The sequence below is a fragment of the Mus caroli genome, chromosome 9 (genome assembly GCF_900094665.2).
Source record: "Mus caroli chromosome 9, CAROLI_EIJ_v1.1, whole genome shotgun sequence".
Classification (NCBI taxonomy): Eukaryota; Metazoa; Chordata; class Mammalia; order Rodentia; family Muridae; genus Mus; species Mus caroli.
This window is the reverse complement of record NC_034578.1, coordinates 30767987-30782148: the sequence shown is the minus strand read 5'-3', so window position 1 is coordinate 30782148 and position 14162 is coordinate 30767987. Positions and strand designations below refer to the sequence as shown.

At 48.7% G+C, this 14162-nt stretch overlaps 1 protein-coding gene across 1 annotated transcript in view; it reads left to right on the top strand.

Moving 5' to 3' along the window:
- The window catches only part of LOC110302302 (CMP-N-acetylneuraminate-beta-galactosamide-alpha-2,3-sialyltransferase 4), a 106570-nt gene that overhangs the window by 32856 nt on the left and 59552 nt on the right, over positions 1 to 14162 (top strand). Inside the window, exons 3-4 of the mRNA XM_029481913.1 lie at positions 5893 to 6038; positions 12540 to 12653. Coding sequence (XP_029337773.1) covers positions 5893 to 6038; positions 12540 to 12653 — 260 coding nt within the window. The remainder of the gene's footprint in view (positions 1 to 5892; positions 6039 to 12539; positions 12654 to 14162) is intronic.

The following is a 14162-nucleotide window of genomic DNA, read 5'->3' as shown; positions in this document are numbered from 1 at the left end:
CGCAGAGAGGCGCAGAGAGGCGCAGAGAGGCGCAGAGAGGCAGAGGCAGGCGGATTTCTGAGTTCGAGGCCAGCCTGGTCTACAGAGTAGTTCCAGGACAGCCAGGGCTACACAGAGAAACCCTGTCTTGGGAAAAAAAAAAAAGCAATTACTAATTTTGAACATTAGAAATTATGTTAACAAGGAAAAACAACAGTAGCATTGTATATCAGTTTATCAAACCCGAGATGTTGCTAAGGGAAGGGGCCTCTGAGAAGCATGCATGTTGCCAGACATGTATTTGTGTGTGCATATGCACTTGGTAGAGGACCAGTCGGAGATAAATCTTATCTTCCAGAAAGAGTAGCCAGTGCAGTGACAGCAAACCTCAAAAGTCAAGTGAGAATGAGAAAGCCAAAAAAGTGGCAAGGGGTTCCAGTGGTGGCTTTTTGGGACCAGAGGCCGGGGTTGGGGCAGGGAGGAGTGAGAAATGCAGAGCAAGTACCACCTGACTCACTCAGCTTCCACAAATTCCGCTTGAGTTCAAACTAAACAAAATTTAAGAAATGACAGGCAGGAGTCTTTGTGAGGAGTACCGTGGAATCGTTTATTATACTGTGAACATTCAAGGGGGTGGGTTTTGGGGGGAAATTTAAGGTTGTCCTGGTGTGATCTTTTAAAGGATGCCAGCAGGAGGGTGTGGTTGGGGAATTCCTTGTTGCTTCTCAAGCTACACAAACAGGAGGGGTTTGGGGTGGTAGGGTTGCTGCGGGGTATTGATGATGCCAAGCAGAGCAGGTGCTCCGTCAAGCCAACTCGCTTGGTGGCATTTGCCAGAGAGGCCTCCAAGCCATTTTGCCTAGTGGCTAGACAAGGCTTCCACTATGGTGGCTGGAGCCTCAGGCTTTTGTATCTGTGTCCTGTGTGTCCTGTGTCCTGTGTAAAATGGGATCATCGCGGTACCCAGTCACTTGGCTTGTGAGAAGCAAATGAGTTACTGCATTTACTGGCTTAACATGGGGTCTAGTTATGGACTCACGTTAGTGACTCAAGCCAGGGTTCTGAAGGATAGCGACACTTCTGTTTTGTTAAGCTCTTACTTTGAAACAGTGAAAGGACAGCAATAACACACATGTTCTAAGGAAATTAGTGGAGACAAATGAAGACTTCCGTCTCCCTTCCCCCTCCATTTAGATATAGTGCTCTGTGGATACAAGTATGGAAATAGACAAACTTAATTTTAGAAAATCTCACATTTGAAAATTTTATTCTTTTATTATGTTTAAGAGGAAGGGAGAGAGAGAGAGAGAATGTGTGTGTGTATGCAAATGTGGGTGCAGGTGCCTGCAGAGGCCAGAAGTGTTGGGTCTCACTGAAGATGGAGTTACAGGCAGTTCATTATTGACTGTGCCTATTTCCGTGTCCCATGTAAAGCAGGACTCTTGTCCCACATAGGATCCACTGCAACCCCCAGTTACATCCATTTACTCTCCTCTGGAGCAATTCCTCAGCCTTTTTTCCTCTTTTCTAGCTTTAACATTTGGGTTTTGTTTTGCTTATTGAGACAGGGTCTCCTTATATTGCACTGGCCTCCAAACCCTGGGCTCAGCCTCCCAAATGATGGACTGCAGGCATGCACCATTAGACCCTTAAAGCCGACCTCTTTGGCAGAGTAATAAAGCCACTCACGTTGGGAATGCTTTGGGGCTTGGTGTGCTGGGCTTTCCTTGTGATTGATTTGGAGTCTGCATTAGCAGTGAGGTTGAGGGGGCGTTGGTCCTGTGTAACTGTCGAGTGGCTGGAGAGAGAAACTGAGCTTGCACAGGGTCTCCTGTTCCCCAGCATATTTTTTGTTTTTTTGGTTTTTTTTTTTTTTTTTTTTTTTTTTTTTTTTTTTTTTTTTTTTTTTTTTAGACAGGGTTTCTCTGTATATCCCTAGCTGCCCTGGAACTCACTTTGTAGACCAGGCTGGCCTTGCACTCAGAAATCCGCCTGCCTCTGCCTTCCGAGTGCTGGGATTAAAGGTGTGCACCACCATGCCCGGCCCCCAGCATATTTTTAACAGATGTTTGTGTGTTTATTGGTCTTCAGCTCTTGACCACATTCCTGAAGTTCAGCGGCAGGTGAGACTCTGGCAGTGGGTTGGAGGCTGGCAGTTGAAAGCAGCATTGTGAAAGAAACGTACATTTATTTATTTATTTATTTTTAAATCAAAGAAATTTTATTCCATTTGGTACACAAATGTTCTTTCAAGGTTTAAAATCCAAAAAAATAAAAAAAGCCAAATTCATGCATTCATTTGTGCAGTAATCACTGAGTGTCTACCATGTGAGGTGCCAGGGATGAGTGGTAAGAATAAATAAGTGAAATGTGTTCTTGAACTTTTTGTTCTCATGGGAAGGTGGACAGGAAAACTGTGTGGTAAGTCAGTCGCAGGGGGAGAAGAGACAAAGGAGGGCCATAGAATCTGACCAGGCTGCCAAGCTGGTCTGACACCCAAGGGAGGCAAAGAAGCTTCAAGAATCCCTGATGTGGAGATCTGACTGGCAGTGGGAGCTGTAACTGTGTGCCTAGAGAGAGAGAGGCACTTGTCACCTCAGCGGGAGGTGGCCCAATATTGGGTGCAGCAGGAAAGGGGGTGAATGAACTAACTGGGCTGAGGCCTCACACTAGCATGCAGGGCTCCAAAAACCCCTGTGGGGTTTCAGCAGCTTCTGGGGAAGGAAGGCCAAAGCCTCTGGGGTTTCTCCATGCAGAGGTGGGTGGAGGACAGGTGAGGGCTGGCTTGGTGAGATTCCTGTCTCCCTGCACCCTGGGTGGCTGGGCCAGATCCTTGACAAGCCTGGGCAGACGAGGGCTCACTCTCTGGAACCACCAGGAGCCCCAGGCTATCTGCCCTGGGCTGTGCGTCCTCTGCCAGCTGAATCAGGCTGTTTTCCAGTGTCAACCTCCTCTTTGTTCCAGGATCTCTCCCCAACTCTGAGAGAGTTCCCTTGCCAAGGCCCATCTCTCTCTCTCTCTCTCTCTCTCTCTCTCTCTCTCTCTCTCTCTCTCTCTCTCTCTCCAGTTCAGGCAGCTGACAACACCACAGAAACAAGGAGACACAGACACTGCTGTCAGTGCTGTGCTTCTGCGTGTGTGAGAAAGTTCCTGCTTGTCTCCCACCCGCTGGCTGGTGTAGTTCTCAGACCAACACTGCCAGCACAGTGCCGTTATCACCGTCAGTTATATAGGTGAGAGAAATTAAGCAACAGAGAGGGTTGGCCGCTTGCCCTTGATCACACAGCCAGTGGATGCAGACTCCGGGCTTGTACCCAGGCTACTCGGCCCAAACTTCGGCTCTCATCCTCTACCTTGCACTACAGATGTTATGTCATTCTCCTCAAGGCCCCTGAAAGGTCCAGGGTGCCCTTCAGCCTCTTTTACAAAGTCTCTTGGCTCTTGAGATTCATGTGCCTGGTGCCTGACCATAGGTTATAAGAGAGTCGTGAAGAGTAAAAAGCAAGAGTTTCTTTCCAGAAGGTTGTGAGGGTCTTGTGCTTTATTTCCAGGGTCAGGTCCAGAGAATGAGACTAACTCCTGGTGACCCAGACGACATGCTTTACTTAATGCTAACAGCAGCCGAGAGGCAGCTTTTGTGTTCACCGTTTTTTAACAGTCGAGCAATCGGAGCCTCTAAGAGGCCATATGATCAGGGTCACCCAGCAGAAAAGGTAATAAACTATTTGGCTACTCTGATCCCATACTCCGGGTTTTCCACCATGCCACCTTGTCTCAGAGGCGATGGAACGGGATGTGTGCTTGGTGTGTCACCTGCATATGGCAGCTGAGCTTTAGAAGAACTGGGTTGCCATCTTGAAAGACCACTTCAAGCTAAAGTGGCCTTTGTTCCAGTCTTGCCTCTGCTGTGCCTTCAGCAGCACACTGGATGAGCTCTGAATTCCTGCCACTCTCCTCCTCATTCACGGAAGTACAGTAGGACCATCAGCATCCTCAGAGCCAGTGTAAAAGTGCAGGCTTCGGGTTCGCAGCTGGGTGCTGATGTAAGTAAGCAAGGAATGCTATTCCCTGGATGATCGTACCTGAGTCCCACAGAGAGAGCCTGTGGGGCTCTTTAGAAACATCCAGCTGATTTTGCAACACCAGGTCACCATCCTTCCCTCCCCCAGTAATCTTTGTTCAGGCACCAGCTGTGCCACATGTTATTGACAGTAGTGGGAAGGACCTAACCCTAGCCAGGTGGTGCTAGACCAGAGCATTCGAATGTAGTCTGCTCAGGAAAATTCTAGGATTTCTCCCCGACCCCTCCAGACAAGGTTTCTCTGTGTAACAGTCTGGGCTTGCCCTGGAACTCACTCTGTACACTAGACTGGCCTCAAACTCACAAGAGATCTTGCCTGCTTGGATTAAGAGTGTGAGCCCGCACACTGGGCTCAGGATTTCTTGATTATTAAAACTGACAATTCTAGCACTTGGGAGACAAAGGCAGGATCTCCACAAGTTCAACTCCAGCCTGATCTGTTTAGTGATTTCTAGGCCAGCCCTAGGCTACAAAGTGAAAGTGTATCATAGACAGACACACAAATAAACAAACATTCTGTCCTAGTTAGGGTTGCTATTGCTTTGTTGAAATACCCATCACCAAAAACAAGTTGGGGAGGAAAAGGATAATTTGTCTTAAACTTCCACAGCAGTGTTGATCATGGGAGGAAGTCAGGATAGACACTCAAATAGGGCAGGAACTTGAAGTCAGGAGCTGATGCAAAGGCCACGAAGGGGTTCTTCTTGCTGGCTTGTGCCCTGTGGTTTGCTCATCCTGCTTTCCTCGAGAACCCAGGACCACCAGCCAAGGGGTGGCATCACTTTGACCCTCCCCCATCAATCACTAATTAAGAAAATGCTGGATCTTATGGAGGCGTTCTCTCAATTGAGGCTAGAAAACTATAGCACAATTGACTCATTGTCAACTTGATACACGCACCACTGTTAAGCTATAGCCTCTCCTTTCTTGTTTGTCCTCAAGGTCATAGATTAATAACACTGCAATATAAAATATTTTACAAGCTTAAAAATCCCACAGTCTTTACAATTGAAACACTTTAACATTCCAAAGGATGGTTTGGAAATCTCTACAGACATTCGATTGTTACAGAGGAAGGGGACACTAGCATCCAAGCTGAGGCTAGGCTACTGCAGAATTAGACACGATATAATACACTGCACCATAGAGCCATCCAAGCCAGAGTCATTGATGGTGCCACCCGAGAAACCTGGATTTAACATCTAACGTGTTGTGTGCTTATTTGTGTTACCACAGTGTGTGTAGAGGTCAGAGACCAGCTTGCAAGAGTTGGTTTTCTCCATCTACCATGTGGGTTTAAATTCAAGTTATCATGTGCCTTTACCCCATCAGCACTTCTGAAATGTTCTGTAAGCAGCAGACATTGCTCTAAGAGCTTCTCAGGTAACTGACTCACTTCATATATAACGTAAGAGCTGTTGCTGTCTTCACTTGGTGGATGGTAACACAGAAGTTAAGTAACTAGACCAAATTTCCAACTGGGAGCCACAGTCCTACTCGGAGTGAGAAGCAGGCATGGATAGGCCTTAAGCCCAGACAGCCTGGCTCCAGAGTCCACACTGAGCCACTAAGCTACTTAAGGGGGCCACTAAGATTCAAGCTATACTGCCTGCTTTGCATCCAGAAAGCCACATACATAGCCATTCGCATACAAGAAGTGAGAAACCTTTGGTCACTCACTGTGCCTGGAACATGTAGTTAATATCATGAGGGGCCAGAGAACCAAGAGTAAAAGCTTTTTTTTTTTTTTTTTTTTTGCCATGAATGTTGCTTACCTCATGAATTTAATGAATGGTCTTACTTTCTAATCAGACTGTGCTGTGTTGTTGTAGATATAAAAACTACCGTGGTGTACCCTGCCACAGAGAAACACCTGCAAAAATACATGCGTCAGGACCTCCGCCTGATCCGAGAGACTGGAGATGACTACAGGACCATCACCTTACCCTATCTGGAATCCCAGAGCCTTAGCATCCAGGTGACTGACTGCCAAGTCTCATACACTGTCGATCCTGAAGCTGGTTTGTCTTTTCGCAAGTGCCTGTTGGGTTCATCCCAGAATAGTCCACAGATACCCGAGGGCCTGGACAGTCTGTGCGACTGTGAGGCTGCAAAGAGGAGTGTGGACAGACTCTGTGGGGTAGAGCTGCCTGGCGTGGGCTGGTTGCCCTTTTATTCAGGACAGTCAGTGCAGGCTTTGTGATCTTTTGCCCTTTATGAGGTACTGGGGCTTGCTACTGATGTTCTCTGAGAAGTCCATCTCACTGGAGAAATGTTATCTGCTCTGTAGTAGCCCTGGACAGCCTCTGACTATGTCCTCACTAAAGATCTGTGAGTGGGTAAAAGCCTTCTGTTGGGTTAGATGACCTTGATCCAGCCTCTTATCCCCCTAGTCTTTCCTGTAGCAATCCAGCCTGCAGGAGCCAAGTCTTGGAGCGAACACTTCCTGTCACTCAGTCCCCCTTGTGTTCGTTCCACAGCAGGCTGTATTCTGTCGTCCCCAGTGTGTGTTTAATATAGACCTGTGTATACAAAGGTGACAGAGTGATGTGGCTGAGCCAGATACAGGATGCTTAGCTCAGATATCCTGGCAGTTCTTTGGGTTTAGGCCCAGTGCCAACCAGAGCCTCTGCCTGGAATTAGCCCCATGTGGCTACTCACAGTTAAATATGATTGATGCATATTGATGCGTCACTTCCTTGCCCACTCACTGGCTTCAGTGGCTCCTCACTGTTGCTCACGGGCGTTCTCTTTAGGCCCTTTTTATCCTCCTTCCAGACTCAGGGGTACATGGTAGAGAGTATTCTTAGGTGGGAATACACAGCCATTCCTCTTGAGTTCAGAAGTGGGAGGGTGCTGTTCTCTCAGTTGTAAGGGAGAGAAGTGAGGAGGCGGGAGACGTTGTTCCACTGGGAGGCCATGTGCTGAGACTGGGCAGTCCAGCCGGTGCCCCCCACCCCGCCCCCCAGCAGCGTTGCTCACAGATTCCTTCAGATCAAGGTCTTTTATTTTCTCCTCTCTTTTGTAAAAATCAAGGCAAGGTGTCCTAGTTTCCTTTCCGTTGCTATGATTAAAATATCCTGATATAAAGCGACCTGGGGTGGGGCTATTTTAGCTCACAATTCCAGCTTCACAGTTCCCCACAGCTCATCATTTTGGGGAAGTCACAGTGTCGGGAGCTGAGACAACCGGGCACATTGCATTCACAGGTAAGAGCGGAGAGGATGAGTGCCTGCATGCTGACTGCTCGGCCAGCTTTCTCGGCGGCGTTGCTCAGTCCAGGGCCCCAACCCAGGGAGCGGCCCCACCCATATTCATCAGTGAAATCACTTAAGACAGTTCCCTACAGCAGTGGTTCTCAACCTTCCTAATGCTCTGATCCTTTAATGCTCCCTCATGCTGTGGTGACCCCCACCCCCACCCTAACCCCCAGCCACTTGGCTGATACTTCATAACAGTAATTTTGCTATTGTTGTGACTTGTAAATAGCTGATCTGCGACCCCCGTGAAAGGGTCATTCAACCTCCAAGGCGGTTGAGAAACAGCTGCCATACAGGCATGCCCACAACCTGCTCTAGACGAGCCCTCCTTGACACTCTCTCTGCCTAGGTGATTTTTTTGTTGTTGTGTCAAGTTGACACTTAAAACTGTAACAACCACACAAAGTCTCATGTAGCTCAGGTTGGCCTCACACTCACTATGCAGCAGATGACCACCTTGAACTTCAGATCTTTTTACTCCTCCTGCCCCTTTCCCCAAATGCTCAGGTCACAGATGTAGATTTCCACACGCAGTGTATGTGGTATTAGGGATTAAATATGGGGCCTCATTCATACTAGGTAAGCATTCTACCAGAATCTGTACATCCCCAGCCTTTCTTTAAAAGAAAAAAAAAATACAGGTATTTGTTCTATCTTCTGAGTGGAAAGGAAGTGTCTCTACATTCTTAAATAACTTCTGTGGAGGATCCTAGAGGGACCTTCTAGAACATGTGTTCTGTGCGACTGTTTGTACATATCTGGGATTCGAGAGGAGAGGCCCTCGTCTAGTTGACATGAGTTGTGTAACTACCTTGCTGTGCACTGTTACCCAGTTCTTCTTGTAAACAAACGGAGTTCAGCAGAACTCCTTTCTTTCAGATCTGATTGACACAAGCTTCCCGAGTAACTGGCAGCCGTCTCTGTATGATTGAGTATCTGCCGTGCAGGGCTTTAAGGAGGCTCCAGCTGATAAGCTCTTGCTGGTGGCCACAGACTGTCAGGGAAGAGGGACATGCAGGTAGACAGTTGTGATAATGACACACACCCACTGGTGGGCTATGTGAGCATAGTGGTGATGCAGTGAGAGGGACCAGTGCAGACTTGGGGTCACAGAGGGGTCCCGAGTTCCAGGGGATATATAGAAGTTGTATTGATGTGACGAGGCACTGGTAACTCAGGGCTCAGTGGGGACAGCCCTAAGTGGCCTGGAGGAAATCTGTGGATTGTATTCAGAACTGAAAGTTCACAGGCAGTGGGAAACATTCTTAAAAATAGCAGCAGACTGTTTTGTATCTTCTGTCTGGCCCTTCAAGGACTAAAACTGGGGCTTACACTTTCTATTCTTACGTTTTGACATTTTATTTTTTGTGTTTTATTTTATGTCTATGTGTGTGCACACATGCATAGTGCACAGGTGTAGCTCAGAGGATTACTTGTGTGCTCTGGGGATCAGACTCAGGTCATCAAGCTTGGCAGTAAGTGCCCTTGTCTATAAGCCGTCTTGACAGCCCCACATGTACATTCAATACATCTATGCTATTTATTCCTTTTTTTCCCTGCCATGGGTATGGGTGTGTGGTGTGTGTGCACATCTGTATACACGTTTGAATCTATGTAGGTGCGCATGTGTGCCGATGCAGGTGCCCATGCCTCATGTACTTTTGGAGGCCAGAGGTTGATGCTGGATGTTTATTACCTGACTTGAGAGCATGTAGATTTAGCTAGGGTAGCTAGCCAGCTTGCCTTGGGGATTCCTGACCTCAGTCTCCTGAGCACTGGGATAGACTACCAGCCCCTTTTTTGATTGGGATCCTAGGGATCTCAACTCCGATTGGCCCTTCTGCTTATGTGGTCAGTGCTTTCTCTCCTGCGCCATTTTTCCAACTTTAAATATCTGTGATGTTTCTAAGGATGTGAATAGTGTGATCGAGTTGAACAAATGCAAATGGAGCAGGACAAGAAACCAGCATGGATCCAAAGCAGGGAAGGACAAGGTGCCACTCAGGAGGAGGCTCCAGTTGGGTTTCAGGGCTCATAATGGTGATTCAGAGAGGAAGGACTGTGGGGTGACCCTGGGTCCTACCAGAGTGAAGAGGGCACAGTGGAGCCTGCATTAATGAGGGCAGGATGTTGACCACTATGGGAGGGAAGCTTGTGTGGAAGACAGCATGCTCAGTTTGGGGTTTATTGTGCATATCCTAGGTGCCAGAAACTGTTGTAGGCATTTTACATACATTACCTCAGATCTTCACAAGGCAGAAAACCATGCCATCTGGTTCCAGTATCCGGGTTCTTAGAAAGTTACTCTGTCTGGTTCCTGAAATTTGAAGTACTTATAACTTCCCAGTAAAACATCCAGTAAAAGTCACAAAGTGGCAGTGGTGTGTCTGGACCTGGAGCCTTCAAGATCATCTGGCTATAAATGCCCATCTGCAGGCCGTCACGTCCAGCCTCCGCATCCGCTAGTGTTTGGAGTCTCATTCCTCTGGCCAGGAGCAATGGGGCATTTTCCTTAGCCCCTGACTGTGACTCACAGCTCCTCCGTGTTAGGTGTGTGAGAACTGGGAGGCATCCCAGTTATCATGTGCCCACCGTTGTTGCCAGCACAGAAAAGGATTCCAAGTGGAGCTGCATTAGCATACGCAGATAGAGCCCAGGAATGGAGAAGTATGCTGTGCAGACCTGGATGGCATAGACAGGCAGGAAAGCATGGCCAGAGGGTGTGCGTGTGTGTAGAGCTAAGAATGGAGGGAGAGTGGAAAGGGACCAGGTGTCCCTTGGGAGGTCCAGGGAAGAAAGAGGACTTATAGGTTGTTGCCAGTGTCACGCTGTAGCTCCATGGGTTCTAGAAAGCACTGCTCACCAGCATTGGCTTTCAGGGGCAGTCCTCCCACTCCCTGACCCTGTGTAATATGTGTGAACTTCGCTCCCTTCTTTCCCAGCCTGTCTTCTCTGGGCTGCTGGCCATGGGACTTCCTGTGGATGCAGGTTCCTGCCCCCTGGCCTGGCTCTCCCCTGGAGGCAGGATGTGCTGGGCCCAGGCTCCTAGGCTTGGAATTAGATGGGCTTGCCTGACCTTCCTCACACCTGCTTCTTCCTCACCAGCCAACTGTCCCACAGAGCGACACACATGTGTGACAGCTCATGCTGGCCTTATACATGCCTCCAACTAACCCCTTTCTCACTTTGCCTCCTCCATTAAGCTGTCCCATTGTTGTCTCTGCACCGCTGCTGTTCCTTGGGTGCCTCCACCAAGCAGGCTCTGGGACAGCCCTTTTAAGTGCACGTCTCAGGTAAAACCTTTCCCGCCAGCCTCATGCACAGATCTTAGGAGACTGTTTTGGGAAAGAGGATTCAGTTGCTTGCCCACGATGGAAGCAAGTCAGGGGGGGAGCTGAGGAGGTGCTGTCATGCTTCAGAGCTCATTCGCACTGTGTGTGCTGCTCTCCAGTGGGACTGTGTGCCTCTGGGCAAGGGATAGTCCCAGAGGCCGGGTTTGTGGTGCTCCAGGACGTTCCATGGTAGAAGGGGGTCAGTCTCTTTCCTCTGCTCCAGGGAGGCTTCAGTCAGCTTTGCTGGCTTTTTCCTCTACTAACACATGCATGCCCAAAGGTGTCTCTGGTGGCAGGGGAAATGCTTCTGGAAGAATCTTAGTCCACTAGCTTGTGTGTGACTCAGCCACAGGTACTTGGTGAAGAACCCATCTCCAAGCTGAAGGGCTCTAGCAGGTTGGGGCATGGAAAACTTGGCAGTGGCAGACTTTACCCTCTCTCCATTGTAAGCCATAGATTACATCCCTAAAGCTAGCCACCAAGCTCTATTCTTTTATTAGGACACACCCTTCACCTAAGGATGACCACTAAGGTCCATGTATCAAAGTCCTGAAGTCCATCAATCAAAGGCTACCTTAATGCCTCATCGAAACATACCACTGCATCCCAGCCCATTCTGACACAGACCTCCCCTTTTTCTTCTTGAAAAGTCACACCCGCAAGGTGTTTTCTGCTTAAGTCAGAAATCAGTCACTGTACTTTTCTTCCCCACTTAATAAAGGAAATAGCATTAATAAAAGGAAATATATGAAAACAGGTGTTTGGATCTGGCTTGTGCCTCAGCCTTTGGGGGTGGGGAGGGAGCACCCTGCTGTGTGCAGTACCATTCACAGGTGTTATCTCCAGTCCTAGGGAGGCTCCTTGCTCATTGGTCTGTCCTGCAAAGTAGTTGTGAGGTAGGCAAGCCCTCTGGACTGAAGTGCCTCCTTGAGTAATTGCTGAGACCCCAGAAGCTATTTTCTTAGCTGATGTCCTCTTTCTTGTCCCTGCCTTCAGGCCAGGCCCCTGCTCTTGGCCTTTGGGGACACTGCCTATGCCAGCACTTCTTAGAGGGGGAAGAGGATTGTAGCACCTTCCTTCCTCTAGTCATAAGCCTGGAAATCCTTCTGACTTGAAGAAAGAAGAGATAATGCTTGTGGCCCCAGTTGCTCATTCCATCCCATTCACCAGCGGCTTTGTCTTTTGGATGTGGTGCACTCCTGGGTGCAGATGGGGTCTCACAGGTGGGGAAACAGAGAAAACCCAGAGGTACCTGGGCTCTTGCATGCTGTGAGCTCAGGAGCACCTTAGCCTAACCTCCTTGAGGTCTGGCTTCCTCACAGAGGCCTCCCAGGTGTACCTGTACAGTGACATCCTTGGTGTCTGTTCAGGACTGGGGAAGGGTCCTCTAAAGACTGCCAGCTGCTAGTCAGGAGGTAGTAAGACAGCTGGAGGTCCTGGGAGAGTGTTATTGAGACCTCCCATGCCTGTGTGGCTTTCTGTGTTGCTTTGACTTGTGGGGCCTGTCGGCACGGTAGTTCTCTCACACTCACTGGCCTGTAGAACCAGAGGCTTCACTGCACTGTGGCTGTGTGCCATTGCAGAAAGAAGCTGCTGTGCCCTTGTCCTTCTCAAAGGTCCTTGTCTTTCCTGTTGTTAGACAGTGAAGAGGTTAGTGCAGGAGCAAGCAGGGTGTGTATATGTCTATGTTGAGCATGAGAAACTCAAAGGCTTGTTATGATGACAGTGATAACCAGGAGCCAGTTATAGGGGAAGTGGAGAGCCTTCCAAAGCCAGCCAGTGTCCATCCCGAGTTGGTGGCCATTTATAGCTGGACCATTTTTCTTTTCTTGGAAGGTCCCAATCAGTGTAAGTGGATTTGTAAACTCTTCCTTTCTCTCCTTCCAGTGGGTATATAACATTCTTGACAAGAAGGCTGAAGCTGACCGGATTGTTTTTGAGAACCCAGATCCTTCCGATGGCTTTGTCCTCATCCCAGACCTCAAGTGGAACCAGCAGCAGGTAAGGACCAGGTGCTAGGGCACTCGGGCCTCGTAAGTTCCTGGTGCCAGGCTGCTGCCTGCCTCTGTGGGCCCTGTTCCCTTACAGCTCTGAGTCCTGTTATCCAGCAAGGAATGGCCTGAGCTCCTCCAGCTGACAGTGCATAGCTGTCATGGACAACCACACGTTTGCTTCCGTGGGTCAGCCTAAAGCCTCTTCTGACTCTGCTCTTAGCCAGAAGGCTTCATGGGGTGATGTTGGCCTCCATGGCTATAGGCAAAGTCCTGTGTCCCCTCGGGCAGCCCCGCACCTGGAAGTTCTCGGTTAAAGCTTAAACTGCTCATGGGAAGTAGGTGTGGACAGGAAGGACTCTCAAAGAGTGAAATGCTTGTGACTGCAGGCGGATTCCAGCCTGGGGATCTCGGAGAGCCCTATTTTATTCAGTACCTCAGCTCCTTGACTTGTGACAACAGTGAATGTCACTGCTCCTTTTAGAAGCTGTCAGCAACACCAGCTGGAAGATAGGTCATATCTGAGCTTCTGATTCTTGTACTGGGGTGAGGGTCAAGGGAAGGGATCAAGGAGATGGAGAAACTGCAGCTTTGAGGAGCCTTCCTGGCACTTACTCACCACCGCTCCTGGAAACATTGCTCTTCCTTTCTTCACGGTCTCTTTCTGCCGAGGATCAAATGTAAGGTGCCAAGCATATTAGGCAAGAGCTCTCTCTAGCCCTGAGCTGCCTCTCTAGCTAAGAAGGATGTATTTATTACCCCCACACTGGTGGCCCTGAGTGTATTCATTTGTTCTTCCTTTCATCCATTCAACAAGAATGTACTAAGTGTCCAGTGTTGCTCAAGGTTCTACCTTCCCAGGTCACGCTCCCCTACTCCTTGCTTTGTTTTGTTGCCACGGAGCCTCGCTGTGTAGCCTGGCTAACCTCAATCTTGTGATTCCCAGCCCTCCTGAGATGTGTGCCTCCCGTACCCGATTTCCTCAGTTCTATCAAGAGATCGTCTCTATGTTCTTTCATGATTCACTCTTTTGTTGTTATTGGTGCCCATAGTTAAAATAGATCTAATACCAAGGCTGCCTAGGAAGAGTAGATTCCCTCTCCTCACATTCCTCAGAAACCACTACGGTTACCTCATCTTCGCTTCCAGAAGGAATCCTTATATATTATGCATGAATACACACTACATTTTCAGTTCACACGGCTCAAGCTCTTTGGCCCTCTCAAATCTACCCTTCAAGTCCCTAGGGGTTAAAGCAAAGCTAAGAACTCCTGCCATTCCCAGAAAACATACCTTGATTTTTTTTTTTTTTTTCTCTCCAGAGTGACTGATAAGCCACCTCACAGAGTATCGGTCTCAAGAGTCACTTGTATTTGTCTAGAGTTTCAGCTCGGTTCTCTTTGCCAGGAGAATCTTTGGCTGCCTGCAGAAATCCTTTCCTCATGTCTAATATCAGAGAATGGTTCCTTCTTCTCTCACCCAACCTGTGGGCTGACAGCGGCAGGCTCCACGCCTCATT